Below are 12,969 nucleotides of genomic sequence, written 5' to 3'. Positions count from 1 at the left end.
AAGACAGGAATCGGGTCCATTAGATTCTCCTGACATGGTAGAAATGGGGGGGGGCTGTCTTCACTCTGAAGGCATAGGAAAGGAGAAGTTCCTAGGTAGGATGGAATTTGTATTCCGGTCATCTGGGGTTGAAGGGATGCTGAGAGAGGGCACATGGCAGTGGATAATTGTGTGTTCTGAAGCAGTCTTTCCCCCATGAGGACTTAAGAGGGTAAAAGATCCTCCATCTGGCAGCAGCCATATCAATCTGGGGGAGAGATTGAGCAAGTGGGAGACAGAACAGAGATGGGGAGGGGCAGAGAGGTGGACAAGCAGACACAGGCACCCAGAGAGATAGAGAGAGTCAGAGCCAGAGACAAAAAGACCGACCAAGAATCTTGCAGGATGGACGGGAAGGGTGATGATTAAGAAAGTGAGAGGTGGCAGGAAGAGGGTGGTGAGAAACAATATGAGCGATCTCATACGTATAATGGGAGTGCAAACATTGTCTCCTCCTCTAGCACCACTGGTCTTGAGTTTGAACACCAGGAAGGAGACTAGATAAAGGAAGGACTATTTTCATGGAGACAGCTTGTGTAATCGGGAATCCTGTGCTCTGCTTCAGAAGTGAGGAAATATTCATTTTGGGGGGAGACCCTACTCTTGGGTTCCTAGCATGTTCTCATGGGGGCTGATGGGAGAAACTAAGTGTTCCCATGTTTCCTTGCGGGTCCCTCAGCCTGTTGCTTGGGGAATCCATGGGATAGCATGTGGAAATATGTGGGGAAGCCTGGAGTGACCATGGCGCCTCTCTTTCTGCCTAGGTGTGGTTCCAAAACCAAAGAAAACGACGTCTCAAGCAGCAGAGCAGAGGGCCACCTGAGACTATCCCCCAACCAGGGCCACCACAGCGGGAGCAACAGCTTCAGACTTCTCCCACTCCTGGTACGTAGGCAACACTGCAAGTCACTCTTTTACATCCCCTCCTGGGAGTGAAATGTTTTCAGCAGGCATGCCAACTCCATAGCCAAAACACTCAGGAGAAGAAACAAATATAGCTGGTCTTGCTCTTGACTCCTCAGATCGGCTGATGAAGCACTTGTTTGGAGAATGGGGAGGGGGTGCGGAGGTGGGGGGTGGATGGATGCCTGGCCATGATGTCTTTTAAACTCCTGGAACTGATACTGCCAGGAAACTGGCAGCATTACATTCTCACACACACTTGGGTTTGACCTGAACTGCATTGGTTCCAGGGCATTTTTGAGAACTCAGTGACAAGAGACCCTGTGTGCGTGTATACAGCAGTATACTTGAACATGCCTCATTCAAGAGGATGAATACTGAGAGACACACAGACCCAGAGAGAGGGAAAGAGAGAGGCAGAGAGAGATAGAGAGAGAGCCAGAGAAAGAGACAAAGAGATGGGGAGAGAGAACTAGACCTAGATAGATATAGCACTATCAACAAAACAGCATTTCAGGCCTAGCACAGCACCACACAATGTATATCAGCAGCAAATGTGTAATCAGCCTAATCTCCCACTCTTCTTTGTGTGTTCTCATTGCAAAGCAATCCCAAAAGAGGCTGGGAGAAAGCGGACATTCATCTCTCCCTCACAAACAGACATCCTTCGGCAAGCCTTTGAGCGGGAACGATACCCAGGCATTGCCGCCAGGGAAGAACTGGCACGTCAAACAGGGATTCCAGAACCTCAGATTCTGGTAAGTCCTCAATGAGGGAAACATGATTTGCCTCACATACAAGGGGCGTAACCCTGTGCAAAAGTGTGGTTCTGGATAGCCGAAGGCATTTGGGGTGGGCCCTGGGTAGGGGGTGTTAATTCTCTCCATAGAAATTCCCTGAGGTGGCTTGGATGATCAGAAGGTATCCATTTCCAGAGGAGGACATGGAAGGGGAGATTCTGGGCCATGTAGGAGGGTTCTGCTATGGTTGGTATCCAAGGGGTGTCCCCTTCCAGAATGGGTGTGGTGTGGAGAGTGGCAATGGTCCACTGTTGTCCTGACATTTGCCCTCCCTTCAATGGCCCGAGGACAAGGTTAGAGAAAAGGCCCCACAAGTTCTTGACCTGTGATCAACAGGTCAGATGTGTTGGAGGTAGGATGGACTGGAGAGAGTGGTCCTTCTGCAAATGGATCTTGATTGCGTAACTTCTGATATGCCTGCCTCCCTTTCCGTCCCCTAGGTGTGGTTTCAGAACCGACGAGCTCGGCACCCAGAGCAGAAGGGAAGTGGGTCTGCCAATGTGCCCGGAGTAGACCCCAATTCTGCAAAAGGCCTACCACTTCCATCGGACCAGGGCATGCCAACCACTGCCCACAGCAGCCCTACTCACAGTGCTCCTCCTCCTCCCTCTAACCCACCAAGGGAGAACATGCTGTCCATCACCCCCATGGTGGCCACTGCTGCGATCGCCCCCAAATTCATAGTTCCTGGGGCTCCCACAGCAGGCTGTGAGGGCCAGAGCCTGCCCATGATCTTCATCATGGCCCAGCCAAGTCCAGTTCTGCAGGCAATAGTGAACCCTCCCATGCTTTGGACGCTTCCTCTGACTCAGTCCTCACCAGGGCCAATGCCCATTCCTGCAGGGGGTCTCACACCTATTCACACAGGGCTCTGGCCAACATCCCAAGAAGGACCATGGCAGGAGAACAATCTGCACACTATGCCAGCAGAAAAATGCCTCCCACACATCCCTCAGCCACCCCTTGCCAGTCGTGCAGAGCCCCTGCCACTGCTGGACCCAGTGAAGACCTGCACTTATGCCAGGCCAGAATGGGCCCAGGCATCCTCAGCTCAAGTCACCAGTGGAAGCCTGTGCATGGGGCCATGCTGCAGCCTGCACAGGCTGACACACTTATCTGCCCCCTCATCTGGCCCCCTCAAATGAAGAGCTGTGCCCTCCCATTGACCTGCAGCAGAACAAGCCCTCAGCCTTCCAGGGCTCATCAAACCTCCTTGAGGAAATTATGGCAGCTGCAGGCATTCTGCCTGAGGCAGGGCCTCTTCCAGACGTGGAGAACAGGAAGAGCTTCCCCTAGGAGACCTGGAAGCACCCCTCAGTGAGGAAGATTTCCAGGCCCTCCTCGACATGCTGCCAAGCTCCCCAGGTCCTTGTCCTTAGGAGGATGAAGGAGGCCCTTCCTCCCTTGAGGCTTGAGATTCTTTCAGGCCTTCTTTGCGTGTGTCCTCAAGTTCCACCCTGACTCGCAGGAAGCATGGGCACCAGAGGGGCCGCCCACCCTGGAGGCTTAAGGGCTTCTACACCTTCCAACAGAGGGTGACCCAACTCCACTTCCTTCTGGACAATGGGAAGGCCCATCCACGATTGCTCTTCGGTTGTTTGTGACATTCTTTGATCAAATAAATATATCTAGTTACCCAAATTTTCTGGTGTGTTCCATGATATACTTTCTTCTCTCCTCATTTAAATCAGTGTTTCAGTCCCATGCATTGGAGGGGGAAGGCCTCCCTGCTTTGTGACCATATGGGAAGGTGGACTGGATGTCCATGTCTACAAGGCAATATGATATTGAAATCACTAAGATAGACTCTCAGTTAAACCCTTCACTTTGTGTCTCATTTCTGGGCAGATGAGGTGGGAGGCGTCCTCAAATGCATATCTACTGTGCCCGGACAGAACATTCCAAACACTCTCATTACCAGATTATCATCTGCAGAGTTCATGTCAACAAATATGAAGGAAAAATAATCCATGAGAAATACATCTCCCTCTCCCTATCAGTATCCTCTTACTGCACAAGAACTCATGGCCCACAGCACCCCCTACACACACACACACACACAGAGAGAGAGAGAGAGAGAGAGAGAGAGAGAGAATCTCAAATCACTCGGTAAAGCAGTACACTAACTTCAGGCTTTTGAATGAATTCGCTGTCTTCATAGTCTACAATTTTGCTGAAAATCATGAACATGTATGATCAATAAATACACAGAAGATTGTCATCAAGTGTGTGTGTGTGTGTGTGTGTGTGTGTGTGTGTGTGTGTGGTTTTTAAATATTTCATCATCTGTAGCCTACAGTCAATTAAAATACAAAAGAAGGTTTGTGGAGTTCCCATCGTGGCACAGCAGAAAGGAATCTGACTAGGAACCATGAGTTTGTGGTCCAATCCCTGGCCTTGCCCAGTGGGTTGAGGATCCGGCATTGTCATGAGCTGTGGTGTAGGTCCTAGACGCAGCTCAGATCTGGTGCTGCTCTGGCTGTTTTGTAGGATGGTGGCTCTAGCTCTGATTAGACCCCTAGTCTGGGAACCTCCGTACACCTCTGGTGCATCCCTCAAAAGCAAAAAAGACCAAAAAAATCAATAAACAAACAATAGAAGGTTTGCATTTTCAACTCTAGTATTTCTTTCAAAATCAACTCTCTCTGTCTTCCATCATTTCACTTTCCTCATCCTTCCATTCTTCACAAACACTCCCATACCCTTAATTTATTTTTTTTTACCTGACACAGTCCTTTCATGTATTTCAGCATTCAGATCACAATTCTTTCTTCTTTCATATGAAACTCAGCCAATCATGGCGGAGGATGCCTATCATTGTACTTCCCACTTTATTTGAGTCACATTTCCATTCAGCCAACAACTCGGCTCTTAACCCTTGACTTCATGCATGCATTTCTGCAACTGAACAAGAGTCCCCAGGAGAAACCAGCTAAGAGTAGTCTGTGTCTCAGCATTCATAACAAGAATGTAAGGCTTCACTTTTGCCTTCTTGGAGAAGGTAGGCAGTGTTGCTTGGGAATACACATTAAGGTTTGGGAAGAGCTTCACTCTGCCACTGGGCTTGAGTACTATGAAATCCTGGTGGAAGCAGGGCTGCATTGCCTGACAGGAGGACACAAGGTACTTCAGGCACCTCGACTCATCTGCCAGGTTGGAAAGACTTTCTCAAAGAGATTAGTAAGAAGGAGGGCACGCCATGAATAGGTTGAAGATGTTGACAAAATGTGATATTATGGGGGACTATAGGCATTGTTAAGCCCACTATGACAAACTCTATGTCTTCTCTCCCTTTATCTTACTTTCTTTCCTCTTTGTTTATTTCACTCTCTTTTTTTTCTTATGAAGATTCTATCCTCTACCATATATTGCCATGTGCTAACATATCTATAAATCTATCAATCCATCCATCACTCTCTCATCCTCTCTCTGTCTTTCCTAGCTTGATGATGGTGGACTGGTGTAAAACTCTACTCTACTCTGGTCACACAAGAGAAGCACTGGAACATGGGTGTATTTGTGGATGGAGATGCAATATAGGTGATATCCTGGGAACGTGCAGCAGGATTTCATGCCAAGGGTAAAGATTGATCAGTAGTCACATATCCAATCTGAACTCATAGGAATTATTTTACAATGAGGCAAATTCTTCAGGCATGGAAGGCCCGGTGGACCAGCAGAGGCTGAGGGAATTGGCAAGCCAAAGAGAGGAAAGCTGGGCATTTGTCTGCTTCAGAACAAAACAGGGGCAAATGAGATCACAGAAAACCCACATTCGGCAAGGAAAAAGAAGAAGAGAGCAGAAGAATGTGCGGAATGTGGAAAGGTGTCAAGACATAGCTGTGGAATAAGAAAGGGTTAAAGAATCATGAAAAGACCGGTGTGCGTGATACAGCAGTAACTTGAACATGCTCATCAGAGGATGAAATGAGAGACACACAGACCAGAGAAAAAAGAGAGCAGAGAAGATAGAGAGAGAGCCAGAGAAAGAGACAAAGAGATGGGAGAGAGAACTAGACCTAGATAGATATAGCACTATCAACAAAACAGCATTTCAGGCCTAGCACAGCACCACACAATGTATATCAGCAGCAAATGTGTAATCAGCCTAATCTCCACTCTTCTTTGTCTGTTCTCATTGCAAAGCAATCCAAAAGAGGCTGGGCGAAAGCGGACATTCATCTCTCCCTCACAAACAGACATCCTCGGCAAGCCTTTGAGCGGGAACGATACCCAGGCATTGCCGCCAGGGAAGAACTGGCACGTCAAACAGGGATTCCAGAACCTCAGATTCTGGTAAGTCCTCAATGAGGGAAACATGATTTGCCTCACATACAAGGGGCGTAACCCTGTGCAAAAGTGTGGTTCTGGATAGCCGAAGGCATTTGGGATGGGCCCTGGGTAGGGGGTGTTAATTCTCTCCATAGAAATTCCCTGAGGTGGCTTGGATGATCAGAAGGTATCCATTTCCAGAGGAGGACATGGAAGGGGAGATTCTGGGCCATGTAGGAGGGTTCTGCTATGGTTGGTATCCAAGGGGTGTCCCCTTCCAGAATGGGTGTGGTGTGGAGAGTGGCAGTGGTCCACTGTTGTCCTGACATTTGCCCTCCCCTTCAATGGCCCGAGGACAAGGTTAGAGAAAAGGCCCCACAAGTTCTTGACCTGTGATCAACAGGTCAGATGTGTTGGAGGTAGGATGGACTGGAGAGAGTGGTCCTTCTGCAAATGGATCTTGATTGCGTAACTTCTGATATGCCTGCCTCCCTTTCCGTCCCCTAGGTGTGGTTTCAGAACCGACGAGCTCGGCACCCAGAGCAGAAGGGAAGTGGGTCTGCCAATGTGCCCGGAGTAGACCCCAATTCTGCAAAAGGCCTACCACTTCCATCGGACCAGGGCATGCCAACCACTGCCCACAGCAGCCCTACTCACAGTGCTCCTCCTCCTCCCTCTAACCCACCAAGGGAGAACATGCTGTCCATCACCCCCATGGTGGCCACTGCTGCGATCGCCCCCAAATTCATAGTTCCTGGGGCTCCCACAGCAGGCTGTGAGGGCCAGAGCCTGCCCATGATCTTCATCATGGCCCAGCCAAGTCCAGTTCTGCAGGCAATAGTGAACCCTCCCATGCTTTGGACGCTTCCTCTGACTCAGTCCTCACCAGGGCCAATGCCCATTCCTGCAGGGGTCTCAAACCTATTCACACAGGGCTCTGGCCAACATCCCAAGAACGACCATGGCAGGAGAACAATCTGCACACTATGCCAGCAGAAAAATGCCTCCCACACATCCCTCAGCCACCCCTTGCCAGTCCTGCAGAGCCCCTGCCACTGCTGGACCCAGTGAAGACCTGCACTTATGCCAGGCCAGAATGGGCCCAGGCATCCTCAGCTCAAGTCACCAGTGAGAAGCCTGTGGATGGGGCCATGCTGCAGCCTGCACAGGCTGACACACTTATCTGCCCCCCTCATCTGGCCCCCTCAAATGAAGAGCTGTGCCCTCCCATTGACCTGCAGCAGAACAAGCCCTCAGCCTTCCAGGGCTCATCAAACCTCCTTGAGGAAATTATGGCAGCTGCAGGCATTCTGCCTGAGGCAGGGCCTCTTCCAGATGTGGATGAACAGGAAGAGCTTCCCCTAGGAGACCTGGAAGCACCCCTCAGTGAGGAAGATTTCCAGGCCCTCCTCGACATGCTGTCAAGCTCCCCAGGTCCTTGTCCTTAGGAGGATGAAGGAGGCCCTTCCTCCCTTGAGGCTTGAGATTCTTTCAGGCCTTCTTTGCGTGTGTCCTCAAGTTCCACCCTGACTCGCAGGAAGCATGGGCACCAGAGGGGCCACCCACCCTGGAGCCTTAAGGGCTTCTACACCTTCCAAACAGAGGGTGACCCAACTCCACTTCCTTCTGGACAATGGGAAGGCCCATCCACGATTGCTCTTCAGTTGTTTGTGACATTCTTTGATCAAATAAATATATCTAGTTACCCAAATTTTCTTGTGTGTTCCATGATATACTTTCTTCTCTCCTCATTTAAATCAGTGTTTCAGTCCCATGCATTGGAGGGGGAAGGCCTCCCTGCTTTGTGACCATATGGGAAGGTGGACTGGATGTCCATGTCTACAAGGCAATAGGATATTGAAATCACTAAGATAGACTCTCAGTTAAACCCTTCACTTTGTGTCTCATTTCTGGGCAGATGAGGTGGGAGGCGTCCTCAAATGCATATCTACTGTGCCCGGACAGAACATTCCAAACACTCTCATTACCAGATTATCATCTGCAGAGTTCATGTCAACAAATATGAAGGAAAATAATCCTGAAATACATTCCTCTCCTATCAGTATCCTCTTACTGCACAGAATCATGCCACAGCATACACAACACAAAACACAAAAAAAAGAGAAAAGAAAAAAAAAGAGAAACTCAAATCACTCGTAAAGCAGTACACTAACTTCAGGCTTTTGAATTGAATTCGCTGTCTTCATAGTCTCCAATTTTGCTGAAAATCATGAACTGTATGATCATAAATACACAGAAGATTGTCATCAATTGTGTGCTTGTGTGTGTGGTGTGTGTGTGTGTGTGTGTGTGTGTGTGTGTGTGGTTTTTAAATATTTCATCATCTGTAGCCTACAGTCAATTAAAATACAAAAGAAGGTTTGTGGAGTTCCCATCGTGGCACAGCAGAAAGGAATCTGACTAGGAACCATGAGTTTGTGGTCCAATCCCTGGCCTTGCCCAGTGGGTTGAGGATCCGGCATTGTCATGAGCTGTGGTGTAGGTCCTAGACGCAGCTCAGATCTGGTGCTGCTCTGGCTGTTTTGTAGGATGGTGGCTCTAGCTCTGATTAGACCCCTAGTCTGGGAACCTCCATACACCTCTGGTGCATCCCTCAAAAGCAAAAAAGACCAAAAAAATCAATAAACAAACAATAGAAGGTTTGCATTTTCAACTCTAGTATTTCTTTCAAAATCAACTCTCTCTGTCTTCCATCATTTCACTTTCCTCATCCTTCCATTCTTCACAAACACTCCCATACCCTTAATTTATTTTTTTTTTACCTGACACAGTCCTTTCATGTATTTCAGCAATTCAGATCACAATTCTTTCTTCTTTCATATGAAACTCAGCCAATCATGGCGGAGGATGCCTATCATTGTACTTCCCACTTTATTTGAGTCACATTTCCATTCAGCCAACAACTCGGCTCTTAACCCTTGACTTCATGCATGCATTTCTGCAACTGAACAAGAGTCCCCAGGAGAAACCAGCTAAGAGTAGTCTGTGTCTCAGCATTCATAACAAGAATGTAAGGCTTCACTTTTGCCTTCTTGGAGAAAGGTAGGCAGTGTTGCTTGGGAATACACATTAAGGTGTTGGGAAGAGCTTCACTCTGCCACTGGGCTTGAGTACTATGAATCCTGGTGGAAGCAGGGCTGCATTGCCTGACAGGAGGACACAAGGTACTACAGGCACCTCGACTCATCTGCCAGGTTGGAAAGACTTTCTCAAAGAGATTAGTAAGAAGGAGGGCACGCCAGTGACATAGGTTGAAGATGTTGACAAAATGTGATATTATGGGGGACTATAGGCATTGTTAAGCCCACTATGACAAACTCTATGTCTTCTCTCCCTTTATCTTACTTTCTTTCCTCTTTGTTTATTTCACTCTCTTTTTTTCTTATGAAGATTCTATCCTCTACCATATATTGCCATGTGCTAACATATCTATAATCTATCAATCCATCCATCACTCTCTCATCCTCTCTCTGTCTTTCCTAGCTTGATGATGGTGGACTGGTGTAAAACTCTACTCTACTCTGGTCACACAAGAGAAGCACTGGAACATGGGTGTATTTTGTGGATGGAGATGCAATATAGGTGATATCCTGGGAACGTGCAGCAGGATTTCATGCCAAGGGTAAAGATTGATCAGTAGTCACATATCCAATCTGAACTCATAGGAATTATTTTACAATGAGGCAAATTCTTCAGGCATGGAAGGCCCGGTGGACCAGCAGAGGCTGAGGGAATTGGCAAGCCAAAGAGAGGAAAGCTGGGCATTTGTCTGCTTCAGATACAAAACAGGGGCAAATGAGATCACAGAAAACCCACATTCGGCAAGGAAAAAGAAGAAGAGAGCAGAAGAATGTGCGGAATGTGGAAAGGTGTCAAGACATAGCTGTGGAATAAGGAAAGGGGTTAAAGAACTCAGTGACAAGAGACCCGGTGTGCGTGTATACAGCAGTATACTTGAACATGCCTCATTCAAGAGGATGAATACTGAGAGACACACAGACCCAGAGAGAGGGAAAGAGAGAGGCAGAGAGAGATAGAGAGAGAGCCAGAGAAAGAGACAAAGAGATGGGGAGAGAGAACTAGACCTAGATAGATATAGCACTATCAACAAAACAGCATTTCAGGCCTAGCACAGCACCACACAATGTATATCAGCAGCAAATGTGTAATCAGCCTAATCTCCCACTCTTCTTTGTCTGTTCTCATTGCAAAGCAATCCCAAAAGAGGCTGGGCGAAAGCGGACATTCATCTCTCCCTCACAAACAGACATCCTTCGGCAAGCCTTTGAGCTGGAACGATACCCAGGCATTGCCGCCAGGGAAGAACTGGCACGTCAAACAGGGATTCCAGAACCTCAGATTCTGGTAAGTCCTCAATGAGGGAAACATGATTTGCCTCACATACAAGGGGCGTAACCCTGTGCAAAAGTGTGGTTCTGGATAGCCGAAGGCATTTGGGATGGGCCCTGGGTAGGGGGTGTTAATTCTCTCCATAGAAATTCCCTGAGGTGGCTTGGATGATCAGAAGGTATCCATTTCCAGAGGAGGACATGGAAGGGGAGATTCTGGGCCATGTAGGAGGGTTCTGCTATGGTTGGTATCCAAGGGGTGTCCCCTTCCAGAATGGGTGTGGTGTGGAGAGTGGCAGTGGTCCACTGTTGTCCTGACATTTGCCCTCCCCTTCAATGGCCCGAGGACAAGGTTAGAGAAAAGGCCCCACAAGTTCTTGACCTGTGATCAACAGGTCAGATGTGTTGGAGGTAGGATGGACTGGAGAGAGTGGTCCTTCTGCAAATGGATCTTGATTGCGTAACTTCTGATATGCCTGCCTCCCTTTCCGTCCCCTAGGTGTGGTTTCAGAACCGACGAGCTCGGCACCCAGAGCAGAAGGGAAGTGGGTCTGCCAATGTGCCCGGAGTAGACCCCAATTCTGCAAAAGGCCTACCACTTCCATCGGACCAGGGCATGCCAACCACTGCCCACAGCAGCCCTACTCACAGTGCTCCTCCTCCTCCCTCTAACCCACCAAGGGAGAACATGCTGTCCATCACCCCCATGGTGGCCACTGCTGCGATCGCCCCCAAATTCATAGTTCCTGGGGCTCCCACAGCAGGCTGTGAGGGCCAGAGCCTGCCCATGATCTTCATCATGGCCCAGCCAAGTCCAGTTCTGCAGGCAATAGTGAACCCTCCCATGCTTTGGACGCTTCCTCTGACTCAGTCCTCACCAGAGCCAATGCCCATTCCTGCAGGGGGTCTCAAACCTATTCACACAGGGCTCTGGCCAACATCCCAAGAACGACCATGGCAGGAGAACAATCTGCACACTATGCCAGCAGAAAAATGCCTCCCACACATCCCTCAGCCACCCCTTGCCAGTCCTGCAGAGCCCCTGCCACTGCTGGACCCAGTGAAGACCTGCACTTATGCCAGGCCAGAATGGGCCCAGGCATCCTCAGCTCAAGTCACCAGTGAGAAGCCTGTGGATGGGGCCATGCTGCAGCCTGCACAGGCTGACACACTTATCTGCCCCCCTCATCTGGCCCCCTCAAATGAAGAGCTGTGCCCTCCCATTGACCTGCAGCAGAACAAGCCCTCAGCCTTCCAGGGCTCATCAAACCTCCTTGAGGAAATTATGGCAGCTGCAGGCATTCTGCCTGAGGCAGGGCCTCTTCCAGATGTGGATGAACAGGAAGAGCTTCCCCTAGGAGACCTGGAAGCACCCCTCAGTGAGGAAGATTTCCAGGCCCTCCTCGACATGCTGTCAAGCTCCCCAGGTCCTTGTCCTTAGGAGGATGAAGGAGGCCCTTCCTCCCTTGAGGCTTGAGATTCTTTCAGGCCTTCTTTGCGTGTGTCCTCAAGTTCCACCCTGACTCGCAGGAAGCATGGGCACCAGAGGGGCCACCCACCCTGGAGCCTTAAGGGCTTCTACACCTTCCAAACAGAGGGTGACCCAACTCCACTTCCTTCTGGACAATGGGAAGGCCCATCCACGATTGCTCTTCAGTTGTTTGTGACATTCTTTGATCAAATAAATATATCTAGTTACCCAAATTTTCTTGTGTGTTCCATGATATACTTTCTTCTCTCCTCATTTAAATCAGTGTTTCAGTCCCATGCATTGGAGGGGGAAGGCCTCCCTGCTTTGTGACCATATGGGAAGGTGGACTGGATGTCCATGTCTACAAGGCAATAGATATTGAAATCACTAAGATAGACTCTCAGTTAAACCCTTCACTTTGTGTCTCATTTCTGGGCAGATGAGGTGGGAGGCGTCCTCAAATGCATATCTACTGTGCCCGGACAGAACATTCCAAACACTCTCATTACCAGATTATCATCTGCAGAGTTCATGTCAACAAATATGAAGGAAAAATAATCCCTGAGAAATACATCTCCCTCTCCCTATCAGTATCCTCTTACTGCTACAGAGAACTCATGGCCCACAGCACCCCCTACACACACACACACACACACACAAACACAGAGAGAGAGAGAGAGAGAGAGAGAGAGAGAGAGAGAGAGAGAGAATCTCAAATCACTCGGTAAAGCAGTACACTAACTTCAGGCTTTTGAATGAATTCGCTGTCTTCATAGTCTACAATTTTGCTGAAAATCATGAACATGTATGATCAATAAATACACAGAAGATTGTCATCAATTGTGTGCTTGTGTGTGTGTGTGTGTGTGTGTGTGTGTGTGTGTGTGTGTGTGTGTGGTTTTTAAATATTTCATCATCTGTAGCCTACAGTCAATTAAAATACAAAAGAAGGTTTGTGGAGTTCCCATCGTGGCACAGCAGAAAGGAATCTGACTAGGAACCATGAGTTTGTGGTCCAATCCCTGGCCTTGCCCAGTGGGTTGAGGATCCGGCATTGTCATGAGCTGTGGTGTAGGTCCTAGACGCAGCTCAGATCTGGTGCTGCTCTGGCTGT

The 12,969-nt window shown here is 48.8% G+C and overlaps 1 protein-coding gene across 1 annotated transcript in view; it reads left to right on the top strand.

Annotated features, from left to right (window-relative positions):
* Positions 1 to 5,398: 5,398 nt before the first annotated feature.
* LOC110259043 (nascent polypeptide-associated complex subunit alpha, muscle-specific form-like) overlaps positions 5,399 to 12,969 on the top strand; it is a 28,443-nt gene continuing 20,872 nt past the window's right edge. The window contains exons 1-6 of the mRNA XM_021082335.1: positions 5,399 to 5,568; positions 5,942 to 6,038; positions 6,522 to 6,848; positions 7,037 to 7,448; positions 10,303 to 10,400; positions 10,884 to 11,811. Coding sequence (XP_020937994.1) covers positions 5,399 to 5,568; positions 5,942 to 6,038; positions 6,522 to 6,848; positions 7,037 to 7,448; positions 10,303 to 10,400; positions 10,884 to 11,811 — 2,032 coding nt within the window. The remainder of the gene's footprint in view (positions 5,569 to 5,941; positions 6,039 to 6,521; positions 6,849 to 7,036; positions 7,449 to 10,302; positions 10,401 to 10,883; positions 11,812 to 12,969) is intronic.

Source organism: Sus scrofa, unplaced genomic scaffold (genome assembly GCF_000003025.6).
Source record: "Sus scrofa isolate TJ Tabasco breed Duroc unplaced genomic scaffold, Sscrofa11.1 Contig690, whole genome shotgun sequence".
Taxonomy (NCBI): Eukaryota; Metazoa; Chordata; class Mammalia; order Artiodactyla; family Suidae; genus Sus; species Sus scrofa.
Note: the sequence above shows the minus strand (reverse complement) of the source record. Positions and strands in the feature narration are given on the sequence as shown.